General features: G+C 40.6%; 1 protein-coding gene across 3 annotated transcripts in view; it reads right to left on the bottom strand.

Moving 5' to 3' along the window:
* The window catches only part of FAM171A1 (family with sequence similarity 171 member A1), a 139,333-nt gene that overhangs the window by 43,058 nt on the left and 82,886 nt on the right, over positions 1–13,389 (bottom strand). The window contains exons 1-2 of one of the 3 annotated variants that reach the window (XM_075922445.2): positions 11,582–11,628; positions 9,738–9,830 (exon numbers count right to left, since the gene is read on the bottom strand). The exons of 1 other annotated variant lie outside the window; for it this stretch is intronic. In XM_075922445.2, coding sequence (XP_075778560.2) covers positions 9,738–9,780 — 43 coding nt within the window. In that variant the 5' untranslated portion in view covers positions 9,781–9,830; positions 11,582–11,628. Of the gene's footprint in view, positions 1–9,737; positions 9,831–11,581; positions 11,629–13,389 lie in introns of those variants that run through there. One more of the 3 variants, XM_006119484.5, reaches the window with a different exon arrangement.

A 13,389-nucleotide genomic window follows, 5' to 3' on the forward strand; every position in this document is an offset into this window, starting at 1 on the left:
TTTCCTAGTTTCCTTGCATACCTCAACTAATGGATGCTGTTAAAACTAAACGTAGAAGTAAAAATCGAAGGACAATTTGCAATTTACTATCTATGCTTAATTTCTTGTTTCACTTGAAACAGAAAAGTTAACTTTGTTTAGTGCAATAGATGAATAATTAATTGCACTAGTACTCTATCTGTAGTTCCAATTAATTTGTTCCATAATCCCTTATTTTGCTTTTATTATAACTGCTTAATATAGTTCACTACCTCACTGCACGTATGGCAATGATTATTTAAATCAATGTAAAACACTGGTAAATATAATTTAATGAATACTGCATGTAACAGAAGCAAGTGTACTATGGGAAAGCTTCACTAAAAGCAACCTCAGTAAAACTGAAGGCCAAGGCTAACAAAATACATGCCAATGGACTGTGCACCTAGCTTCTGAGGTGCTAATTAGGGATGTGAATGACTAGTCGACTATCTGATATGCAAATACTTATCAGATAGTCGACACACTAGTGGACTAGTCACTCCCCCCCCCCCTTTTTGCTGCCTCTATCAGAAAGAGGCAGCAAGGGTGAGAGAGGAGAGGTTCTTCAAAGCGGCAGCACCATGTGGAGTCTAGGGCCAGACCCCAGGGCTGCTTGAATCCCCCGCTGGCCCCGGGCTCCCCGCAGTGCATTCACCTTTGAAGTGTAGTGACAGCCCGGGGGTACTAATCTGTTAGAGGCTGATCAGAAAATAGAGAGAATGACTGAACAATAATAGATGAAATTCAAACGAAAAGTCTACATCAAGCCCTAAATTCTGCTCACAGCATGTGCAAATGCATGACTAGATTCAGGATGAAATTCTCTGAGTCAAGTGGGGGGAAGAAGAGCGGCCAGACTTCCCATTCTTGGCCTTTTTTAGAGTGGTGAATGCCTCCTGTTGGCTAAAACAAAATACAGGTCTATGTAGCACTTTAAAGACTAACAAGATGGTTTATTAGATGATGAGCTTTCGTGGGCCAGACACACTTCCTCAGATCAAGGAAGTGGGTCTGGCCCACGAAAGCTCATCATCTAATAAACCATCTTGTTAGTCTTTAAAGTGCTACATAGACCTGTATTTTGTTTCAGCTACACCAGACTAACACTTACACCTTCCATTTCTACCACTTTCCTGTTGGCTAGTGACTAAGAATAGTGCCAAGAGTCCCCTATGACACACCATACTGATGCAGAAGTATTGGGTGCAGAGTCCCACTGGTTCAGCTCCAAGAAGGGTCTGAGCACCACTTCCATCAGGAGTCACTTAAAACTTGTCTCCCAGTCTTTCTTCATACCCAGCTTGAACTGGCAGCAGATCTGACAGCAATCCTTGATGAGTCTCACACCCACACTAATCAATTGGACTGCATGTTCCTCAAAGGCAAGGCCTTGCCACAGAAGGCACAAGGCATGAAGACTGGTGACCCAGGCATGCCCTGCTCTGGGAGAAGAGGAAGCTCTGCTAATGCAGTGAGAATCCAACTAAATATTTACAACTATTAAATACACTCCAAACTGCTGGGGAGAAGAAAAAGAAAGGGTGGAGTGGCAAACGAGAGCCACTAAACATAGCCTGTTGAAGCAAGAGGCCTACGACTGTCAGGGTCAATAAGGAGGAACTGAGCGGGTGTGAGGTTGACTGGACCCTTTATACCACACCACAGGCATATGGCACCAAAGTGTGCTATATCTGACGCTATAATACCAGAGGGAGAAACATTTCCTGAGTGTGTACATGGGGCACATGCACACCTAACATGGAATGGACATGAACAAGCACTCAAAGATTGAGAAAGCCCAACCTACGGGAAGGGATTAAAAAACTAAGGTATGTTTAATTTTATGAAAAGGCGGCTAGGAAAGGTGGGGGGGGGGCGGATAACAGTCAAATATGTTAAAGGCGGTTATAAAGAGAATTCAGAGGGGTAGCTGAGTTAGTCTGTAACAGGAAAAACTTAAAAAACAACAAATAATCTAGTGGCACCTTAAAAACTAACAAAACGTAGATGGCTAACAAAGACTCAAAGACTAACAAAACACGAGCTTTCGTAGGCACAACCCAGTTCTATTGTGATCAATTGTTCTCCATGACTACTGAAACTAGGACAAGTAGTAATGGGCTTAATCTGCAGCAAGGGAGATTTAGGTTAGATACTAGGAAATACTTTGTAACTGTAAGCCTTTCCAAGAAAGGCTGTGGAATCCCCATCATCGAAGGTTTTTAAGAACTGATTGTCTTAGAGGATGTCTAGATTTACTTGGTCCTGCCTCAGCACAGGGAATTACATTTAATGACCTTGAGGTCCCTTCCAGCTGTATGTTTCACCTCCATACCACTTACACCTTCCATAAGGACTCCTTTTGGACACTGCTGATGGAGGGGAATATGGGTCTAGGTGTCCAACCTGCAAAGTCACTGCACAAGGCTGCAATGAGGGGACAGACAAGGTGCAGAATGTACTTAGACCTTTTGGTGTATGCACTCCAGGCCACGGTAAACAAGAAGAGCTACAGTTACTAAATCTGCCCAACTCACTTACCCAGGGGATAAGAAAAGGGGATCTGTTTTTTCAGATCCTTAAGATATCGCCCACACAAAAACCAGATTTTTTCTTAGATTGCATATGCAATATTTCACCCTTATTGTGTTATTCCATCATGTGCACTGCTAGTCACTGATCCACTTTTGTTCAAAATCATTGCATATGAACTGCAGGTTTTCCAATGCACCAGGATTTAAGACACATTGTATTTTTACATTTTAGTCTCCTTTTAACATCCAATTTTGCAGTTTAAGAAACCAATAGCATCTTTCAAAGAACTCTCACCATTCACACTGTTTTGCAGCACACAGCAAGGCCCCATCTGCAAGCTTTGAGACAACATGCAAAGGGAGCTTTAAAATAGCTGTTGAAGGCAAAGCTTCTCTATTCCCAAAAGCTCTTTTCAGTACTCAAAGGATGATCCCTAAGTGACACAGGATCAAGAGCCCAAATCATGCTCTGCTCTGACTGTAAATTATGACTGTGGTTCCAAGGTGCCCAAACCGTATATGGAGGGTCTTGTTCCACCACACTGCTCCACCAGTTGTATGCATGTCATTTGATTGAAGTCAGTGGAGTTACTTCACTGCAAAACCAATGTACTAGTGATAAATCAGGGTCATGTTTTTTTTAATAATTCCTTAAGCAACTTACCAGGGGACTAGTTCCGACCCTCACTTTTCTTTAATTAGTTTCTAGACATGAGTTATTGTTATAACAAGACACAGAATTTCACACAATGCATGCTTTGCCACCAAACAAGACCACAGCATCTGTGCACAGATGGATCCAAACAGTTTAGATTTGATTTCATCTGCCTAAGAAGTAAACACTGATCACTTGCACAAAGCTTTATTTACGCAGCACAATTGTATTAAAACTATTTTTTAAAAAGAACAAACAATATTTTAAGTATCAGAGGGGTAGCCGTGTTAGTCTGAATCTGCAAAAGCGACGAAGAGTCCTGTGGCACCTTATAGACTAACTGAAGTGTAGGAGCATAAGCTTTCGTGGGCAAAGACCCACTTCGTCAGATGCATGTAGTGGAAATTTCCAGAGGCAGGAATAAATATGCAGGCCAGGATCAGGCTGGAGATGACCAGGTGGATCCAATCAAGGAGGATGAGGCCCACTTCTAGCAGCTGATCTGGAGGTGTGAATTCCAAGAGAATAGAAGCTGCTTTTGTAGTTAGCAAGCCATTCACAGTCTTTGTTTAATCCAGAGTTGATTGTGTCAAACTTAAAGATGAACTGTAGCTCAGCAGTTTCTCTTTGAAGTCTGGTCCTGAAGTTTTTTTGCTGCAGGATGGCTACTTTTAGATCTGCAATAGTGTGTCCAGGAAGATTGAAGTGTTCCCCTACAGGTTTTTGTATGTTGCCATTCCTAATATCAGATTTGTGTCCATTGATTCTTTTACGTAGGGACTGTCCTGTTTGGCCGATGTATATAGCAGTGGGGCATTGTTGGCACATGATGGCATATATTACGTTGGTGGATGTGCAGGAGAATGTACCAGTGACAGTATGGCTGATCTGGTTAGGTCCTGTGATGGTGTTGCTGGTGTATATATGTGGGCAGAGTTGGCACCGAGGTTTGTTGCAAGGATTGGTTCCTGAGTTCGAGTTATTATGGTGCGGTGTGTAGTTGCTGGTGAGAATATGCTTCAGGTTGGCGGGTTGTCTGTGGGCAAGGACCGGCCTACCTCCCAAGGCCTGTGAGAGCAAGGGATCATTGTCCAGGATGGGCTGAAGATCACTAATGATGCGTTGGAGAGGTTTTAGCTGGGGACTATAGGTGATGGCCAGTGGTGTTCTGTTGGTTTCTTTCTTGGGCTTGTCCCGTAGCAGGAGGCTTCTGGGTACACGTCTGGCTCTGTCAATCTGTCTCCTCACTTCCTCGTGTGGGTATCGCAGTTTACAGAATGCTTGTTGAAGGTCTTGTAGGTGTAGGTCTCTGTCTGAGGGGTTGGAGCATATGCGGTTGTACCTCAGTGCTTGGCTGTAAACAATGGATCGTGTGGTGTGTCCGGGATGGAAACTGGAGGCATGCAGGTAAGTATAGCGGTCGGTAGGTTTTCTGTATAGGGTGGTATTGATATGACCATCACTTATTTGTATCGTGGTGTCCAGGAAATGGACCTCCCGTGTAGATTGGTCCATGCTGAGGTTGATGGTGGGGTGGAAGCTGTTGAAATCATGGTGAAATTCTTCCAGAGTCTCCTTCCCATGGGTCCAGATGATGAAGATGTCATCGATGTAGCGTAGGTAGAGAAGGGGTGTAAGTGGACGAGAGCTGAGGAAGCGTTGTTCCAGGTCAGCCATAAAAATGTTGGCGTATTGTGGGGCCATGCGGGTGCCCATAGCAGTGCCACTTTCAAAACAATATTTTGAAAGTCAATTTTGCAAGGAATGCTGTAATGCTGAGTAAAAAAAAATTATTAATCACTGGAATGTTTTTGAAATAATCGTACCAGTCTCTTAAAAAAAACCTAATACTATCCTTAAATGGTTAATTCAGCAATTAAACACCACATTTCTGAAACAGGAAAAATCTCTCTTAGCCAGTTTCCAGGCCTAAATGGAAACTGCAATATTACAGACTAAAGGCATTAACTTCAATGAACTCAAGGAAAAAAAAAAAAAAACCTTATCTCTCAGTGCTGTACCTCAGGGACAGATCTGTTCAAACACTGAACAATCGCTGCCTGTGCTGCTTTGTGTGTGCATATGTTCCATATGGATAAGCATCCACAACAATTCCACAACAACAAAAAAGAAAGCAGAATTAGGATTATCTCTTTAACAGTTCAATGAAAAATTGCAGCTTTTAGGCTGCCGTACATAGATATAATTAAGATTAATTATTCAAGTTACCAAGTATCAGTATTGCATTTCTGAAGATTCATGTAGTTAAGAAATAGAAAAATAATTCTTGTTGCACTTATTAGCACAATAATTTATTGAGAGCAATACATTATCTTTTACAGAAACTTGACATTGCACAGCCTGTGAGAGTAGTGCTGCCAACTTGCTACTGAAAATATTTTTACAAAGGGACAACACATACTGGCTGCATCAAGCCTGGCAAGTTTTTCTGCAAAAGCAATTGCTTTTGCGGAAAAACTTGCCAGCTGTCTACACTGGCTGCTTGAATTTGTGCAAGAACACTGACGATCTCATATAAGATTGTCAATGTTCTTGCGCAAATACTATGCTGCTCCCGTTCGGGGGAAAAGCCCTCTTATGCAAATGTATTTGTGCAAGAGGGCCAGTGTAGACAGCTAAAAACTGTTTTGCGCAAAAAAGCCCCGATGGCGAAAATGGCGGTCAGGGCTTTCTTGCGCAAAACCACGTCTAGATTGGCACGGATGCTTTTCCGCAAAAAGTGCTTTTGCACAAAAGCGTCCATGCCAATCTAGACGCTCTTTTCCGCAAATGCTTTTAACGGAAAAGCTTCCGTTAAAAGCATTTGCGGTAAATCATGCCAGTCTAGACACAGCCTTAAAGTGAATCTCAATTTCCTCAAATACCATGGATTAAGTTTGTACCAACTGTACTGTCTTGTAGCTAAGCCACAAAACTGAGAAATCTGAGTTCTTGATCCCGACGACCTTGAATAAAGTCACCTAAGCTCTTTGTACTTCATTTCTCCCTCTTCCTCAATCCATAATATGGAAAATTTAACTATTACCTCTCAAATGCAGGCTTGATTCTGTAAGACACTTGCAACTGTTTAATGGCAAGAATCAACACATATTATAAGTGCAAATACTGCCAAGGCCTTCTCTACACTTGGGAAATTTAATAAAGTGAAAAACTTGTGCCTCAAAACTGAACTGCACTTTTGGATCTATGTACAAAAAGCATCTCAACCAATGGCTCAGAGAATCAGCAATGGTCTCAAGTTTCTCCTAGTCTCTGCAGAGGCTCTGTAGATCAAGTACCAGTACTGATGTAACACACTGACACAATGACTGGGTTGGCAACTTGCATAGCCATCATCTTAGTCAGCTATCAGAGCTTACAACACCTTCAGGTGGCAAAATTCCTTATTTTGTTGGCTGGGTCTCACCTCTCTGCACTGCTCCTTTGTGCACAGTATCCTCGCATGCTATTATCCCCTGCTCAGAAATGGACTTAGGGCAGCCCACTGAGTGAATGTCAGGTCAAACCATAATCCAGCTAAGGGTAGGCAGTGCGTAATCACTCTGCTGTTTGCATTGTAATGTGTGCAAAATAACTATTTGAAGCACAGTTGGCACAGTGCAACAGTATAGGAAAGAAATTGCAAAGAGCATCTGACATTACTTTTACGTGCAAATGGCGAGAGCAGATATCAATAGCTCCCCTAAACTGAATACTCCACTCTGCTTGTTGACAAACTGATGTTTTAGCACATTTGTAGATGGCTTCACTGCTCTACATAACCTTAAATAACTTGTACTTGGCAAACTACCATCTGCACAGTTACTTCCAGAGTACAGCTGTGGATTGTACCTTCAGCATGAGAATGAGGTTGGATGCAAACTTGAAAACAAACTTCTCAAAGACATATTTAGTTGCTCATCTTATTAATTATACAAAGGCACCTACTAAATTTTATGCTGGACAGACTCTTTTCTCCCTTTGATCTGTGCTCTAGAGTTCCCAGTTTGTATAGCGCTGTGGTGGGCAATCTGCAGACTGTACACGACCCACTGGGGTTCTACCTGTGGCCTGCGTTCTACTCCCTTTCTGCTCTTCTCCCCCATGCACCTCTTGCGCCCTGAGGTACCGGAGCCCGCACTTGCTGCTACTCTCCCCGTCCTTCCCAGCACTTTGGAGGGTCATGAATCCATCTATTCATGTCTGTCCGCATTGGGAATGAGCGGTTCGTGGCTGTTCAAACTCTGTGAGGGAGGGGTAGAGTGGGGACAGAGCACAAATCAGTGGATTCATAGTGCTTCGAAAGTGCTTGGAGGGACAGAGAGTAGGAAGTGTAGGGTTCCAATGACCCTATTCTCAAGAGGTGTGGGGTAGGGGACAGAGAGGGAGTGCATGGGCCACAGGTGGAATCCCAGTGGGCTATGGGACAAAGGTTGCCCACTACTGAAATTCAATCATGCATCCCACTGAGACGAAGGAGGGCCATTCATGCGGTCCAATCACTAGTCTCGGCTGCCCATCTCTGGTGTAAAGTCTTAATAGATCACATCAACCCAATTCAGCTCCCAATTTACTCTGGGAAAATGCTGTTTAATTGCTCTGAAGTAACAATCTCTTAGTGTAAGTGAGAGAAGAATCAAGCAATACAAGTTTTGGGTAGGGATTAGGGAGAGCTGTCCCAGATCTTGGTTGTTCCACATTCATGTTTCAACATAGCAGAAATACAGGTGGCCACACTTGATTTTTACTGAAAAATAAGACTATGAAAGTATTCCTAAGATAAGGAGAGAGCATAGGACTCCAGGTATCAGCTAATTTCCATACTTAATAGCATTTTGGATACTTCTTGCTCCTGCCTCTCTTCTTTTCTTTAGACATCCGGATTCAAGGAAAGTGGAGATAGAGGACTAATTTAATTCCTGGCAGCTAAATGGGTGTGACAAGTATTTCTTGTTTGCATTTCTGTTCCTCACCAAGCTATCTTTATTTAAAAAGAAGCAAAGCCAGGAAAACTGTAAGGAAGCCATTAGCCTCAATTTTCCATGGAAGGATTTTTGTTGTACAGTGAATTGAGAGATTAATATTGTAAGCCATGTTTCATGGTTTATCTGATTGAGGTTTGACATCTTCTCCAATCTGTGTCTTTTATTAATTAAATTCATAACATCAGCTCTCTATCTGCAGAGCACATATAGCATAGCTGGGTTGTTATGAAACCTGCTTTAACAGTATCCCATCAGATGTATAATCTGTTTAGTGATTCTTCCACATAGATCCTATCTAGACTTCTCGCTTATGAAAAGCCTATTGTGTGTTTGGCAGATTTCTGCTTCTAAAGTTGTTAGGAAATCCTTATTGTATTAATATTCCCTCAGGGCCCGGTTATTTTATAGAATTACAGGGCAGTAAGTAAAAGTAATACTCATTGTTTTTCATTCATGTTCTGATATAATTAAAAAAGAGGATGTTAAAAAATTAAATGAAAAACTATTGCATGGTTTCTTACCAGCATTCACAGGTAAGATAATAGGTAGACAGAGGGCCTGGCTTTAAATTAAAAGTTATCAAAACATATGTAACAGCTTCATTAACAGACTAACCTCAGTAAATCACATCATTCTAATCAAATTAGACCTGGGTCTACTTTATACTACTTTGAGGGACAGCTTAAAAGCTGGGTGAATTAACCTTCAGTTCTGCTATTCAGGCATATATTCAGAAGTTGTAACACTTAATCCACCTGGCTGTTATTGCGGCATCTTTGGTTTGCATTTTTTGGTCATGTGATGAGGTACTTTATTCTTTAAATACAACCACAGCAAATCACAGAAGTAAGCAGGAAACAAATCAGACTGAATAGCAGACAGCAGTTGTATAACTAAAGATGGTTCCATTATGTTAGATGACAGAACAAGATGGCAATAAGGATTTTGGAACTTCTAGCTCTAGCTCTATGTAATACAGGAAACCCTTGCAATTCACAGAATTGCTATTTGTGATTCCATGTATTCGCAGGAGTCTCCTGTCTGGGCTGGTGAGGTACGTGGAGGCTGGAGCTGTGGTGAGTACCCCACAGCAAGTTTGGTAGCTGTGGGGAGCTCACCACAGTAGGCCAGGAACCATGGCTCCCAGAATTTACAAATTTTGCCATTCATGGTGGTGCCAGGAACACAGCCGTGATGAATGGTGAGGGTTTCCTGTATACCAAATAGGCTTGAAAAATATTATGGGGTAGAAGAATAGAAGAAGTGTAGGAAAATGGACCAGAGCCCCTGCATATATTGAAGTTCAAACTGTTTTACCCCCTCATTACTGACATACAGACAGGGTGAACTTTGCCATAAAATAATTTAAAAAAGTTGTGATATAGATTAGAAGCCTGGTTTTATGCAGCCCTGGGAAACTATCAAGCACACAGGCTGAAATCCTGGCCAACTGACTTTAATGCAGACAGGATTTAATCTATTGTTTTTAAAATATGGTTTCAAGTCCAATTCCAACTTCTACAAATCTATAAACAAACATACCTTGGAATCCCGAGACTATCTGGACTACGTCATCATAGACCATTAGAGTAGCTGATCGTTCAGGAAGAAGCCCAAGGCTCAGAGAAGAAAACACTGTAGAAGGAAAGTGGTTTGAGTGGGATATACTTTAATTCTTTTTTTTTAAACTTTATTAAAAAGATGCCCAAGATTCTCTCATCTTTGATAACAATTCTGTTGAATACAAGCATATTTTCTTCTCTGTTATCCTTAGAAGGAAAGTAAGGCCAATGACTAAAAAGCACAAACAACTGAAAAACAAATATTTTGTATATACAAAATAGCTCACATGTTTTATAACCTGAGTACCCAGGTTGACACAGTAATTTGTTATTTGTCCAAACATCATATTTCACTTTCTGCCTCTTGTGAAGTTGAACACACTTGAGAGGAAATAGAGCACTAAACAGAAAATTCGGAGTCCTGGCTTTTATTTCCAGCTCCACCAATGACTTAATACATAATCATAGGTGAAACACAGAATCCACCTGTGCTTAAGTCTATTGGTCATTAAAATGATTTTACTTACCTCAGAGAGGGGTAGTAAAGCTTAATAATTTTGATGTATTACGTAGATAAATTACACTATGAAAGTGCAAAGTATTGTGGTGAATATCAACAATAATAAGCACAAAAGCTTAACATTTTGTTATTTGAAAATACTCCCGAGTCTTTACAGAACTAGTCCTGCCCGCTCACCACCCAGCCAGTGCAGAAGGTCCTATATGCAGCAGAACCATTTTCTACTATGTGGTATAGAAAATGGGTAGGGTATAGAAAATCTGCTGCAATGGGTTTGCCCAGTGTGCAACAAAGGCTTCATCTGCATTAGCACACATGAGTTTGAGGGATTTATGTGGGTGAGCACTATGCACCTGCATGGTAAATCTCCTCTGCATTCAAGCAAGGGATATGTACTGCAACAGTCCCTGAGAATTCCGCACCCCGAGACTGTAGCAACAGCATGGAGAGGATCTACATCCACTCAAGTGCCTTGGGGAGGGGGAAAAGAGGAGAAATTCCTCATAGCCAGTAAATTCTTTGACATAGGGATTGTCTCAATCTCTATTTGGACAGTGCCTAGAATATTTTTGTCTCTCCCACTGTTTGAGGAAGAGAGTTTTTCAAAAGACCCTAAGTGACTTAGGGGCACCAGACCCATTGACTTTTAAGAGCTTTTAAAAAATCTTCCTCTGAATTAAAGTTTTCTTTTACCCAACCACCAATAAAGACCCTGTTGTAACCAAGAGTTCATATACTGAATTTCTGTTTCAAGCTGCCAAAATACTTTTTAAAAGATCAAATGTTAATTTTAAATCAGGAGTTATATATTAATAAAACCTAACTCCTGATTAGATTCTGTGAGCACTGATGAAATTACACAATAAAACTGAATATAACTCAAACTACTGCTGAACTTCCTTTTTAATATTCTACATGTCAAAGAGGATTTACACATCAGGCACATTAAAAGAACTATAGCTATAGAGCAGATAATATAAAAGCCACACAATTAGAAACCTGTTTGCTCTTACTCCAGTGATTTAATTTGTAGGAGTGAAAGCCAATGTAATTCAAGCACCCCAGAGAGCTGAATACAAGAATATGTGCCAATGTCTTTTCCATCACACGCTGAGCCACAGTATGTAGATAACCTCTGAACTTCCCTTGGGCTTTTTCTCAGCATGACAAATGAGGTTCCCTGATCTTTCTCCCAAGATGTAAATTTAGTATTTTCTTTACATTGGCAGACCAGGATAAAAATCAAGTAGTTTGGTAACATTTGGGGAACCAAAAAGAAGACACATATCAATGGCAATACCTACCCTTTATTTTGGATAATCTGTGTCCCTCCTACTGTGCTCTTGGGACAGTTCTATTCGAACAAGATAGAATTTTTGAAGTATAAAGAGCTGGCTCATCAGATGATGGGATCTATTACACATATACATGGTATTTGATTACACAGCACCTTTCACACGCAAGTTAATTCCCAAAGTCATTTAAAAACCATGATTGATATACACAGGGTAGCACATTGGACAGGCAAGTGTGTCTTTCAATATGCACTCACAAATAGTTGAAACAATGTCTACATTTATCAACTGATTTGATTAGAAAGGGAATGTTGCTGTGTTCATAAAATAATTTAAAAAAAAAGTGTTATTCTCTCCCCAACTTCCCCTGCCCGCATTCCCAATCTTTTCTCTCCTGCAGCTGCCAGCTAAGAGGAGGTGAAATCCTTGTATTTAGACCAAGTTACTTTGTGTCCTTATGAAAATACTCCCTCCCACCCAACACTTGTGCCTTAAGCTATTTTAGCAGAATCAGTTGCTGCATGGCTTTTCAGTGTTATGTTTTATTAGCAAACCCCTTTCTTTCCCCCCATAAGAGATTAACACTCCTGACTGCTGTCTGAAATGGTATACCTGGTCTTTGCAGCAAAGCACACAGCAGATCATGCCTCACAGACCAGTTGTTACTAAATTAAGTTCGTTAAAACATACTTAGTAGAAGTTACATAAACTGTGGCCTGATACTAAGCTCAATGTGAGTACTGGGCTCTCTGCATGTGCAGAATTTTATGCAAGATCAAAGCCCAATATATGGTTCACTGTGGCATGTCACTCAGCTTGGACTGATCAATTTCATTAAAGTTTTGAGTCCACTTTGCTTTCTGGTTCTCATGAACTAGGAGAGCACTGCTATATTTGGATTGTAAACACCAACATGAATATTTGAGCTATCTTATTTATATGTAAAAAAATTCTAACATTAAATATTGTTTGTAATTAAAAAATTCTCCACAAAAACTAAATATTTTGGGTTTATACTACCGAAAAATGTTTTCTCTAAAAGGGACAAAGTACAGAAAGTTTTCAATTTGCCCATAGTGAATCTGCAATGCATATATCTAGTTGCAATGTTTTGCATGGATATTTAATCAAAAGAAGGAATAAGTTCAAGGTAAAGATGAGAAAAGGAATGGATCCTGCTCTCGCTGAAGTCAATGGCAAATTGCCTCTTAACTTCAATGGAAGAAGGACTAGGGCCAAAGAAATTTCTGTTTTCCAAAATGTGCTCTTATGTCATTCTGCCTGGAAAAAAGTTTTGATACAACATGCATATAAAGCTGTTGCTTGTCAGATTTCAATGTCTTATAAAAATAACAGCAAATCTCAGAAGGGTAGCTGTGTTAGTCTGTATCTGCAAAAAAAAAAAAAAAAAACAAAAAAAAACCAACCAACCAACCAACCAAGGAGTCCTGTGGCACTTTAAAGACTCCTCAAACCCTATGCTATCAGCACTATTTTTCTCATCCTAGAGTTTAAGGTGCCTGTGGACTCCTCGTTTCTGCAAAACAATAGCATCATATTTGATTGTCCTCTTCCAAGGTCAACATAAAAAAAAAAAAGCACGGCATGTAAGGGCACACTTTATTAAAAAAAATAGGCGGGGGGGGGGAGGGAGAAAAATAAATAACATTTAAGAGTCTATTGCCAATGCATGCACTAATAATAGGTCAGTTGTGTCTTGAGGAAATATAAGAATGCTAAAGAAACGGAGCCATCAGTGGCTGCAACAACTAAAGGAGTCTATACAAAAAGGATCACCACCAAAGCTGTGTGTGTTA

This window comes from Pelodiscus sinensis, chromosome 2, assembly GCF_052426305.1.
Source record: "Pelodiscus sinensis isolate ZL-2025 chromosome 2, ASM5242630v1, whole genome shotgun sequence".
Lineage (NCBI taxonomy): Eukaryota > Metazoa > Chordata > Testudines > Trionychidae > Pelodiscus > Pelodiscus sinensis.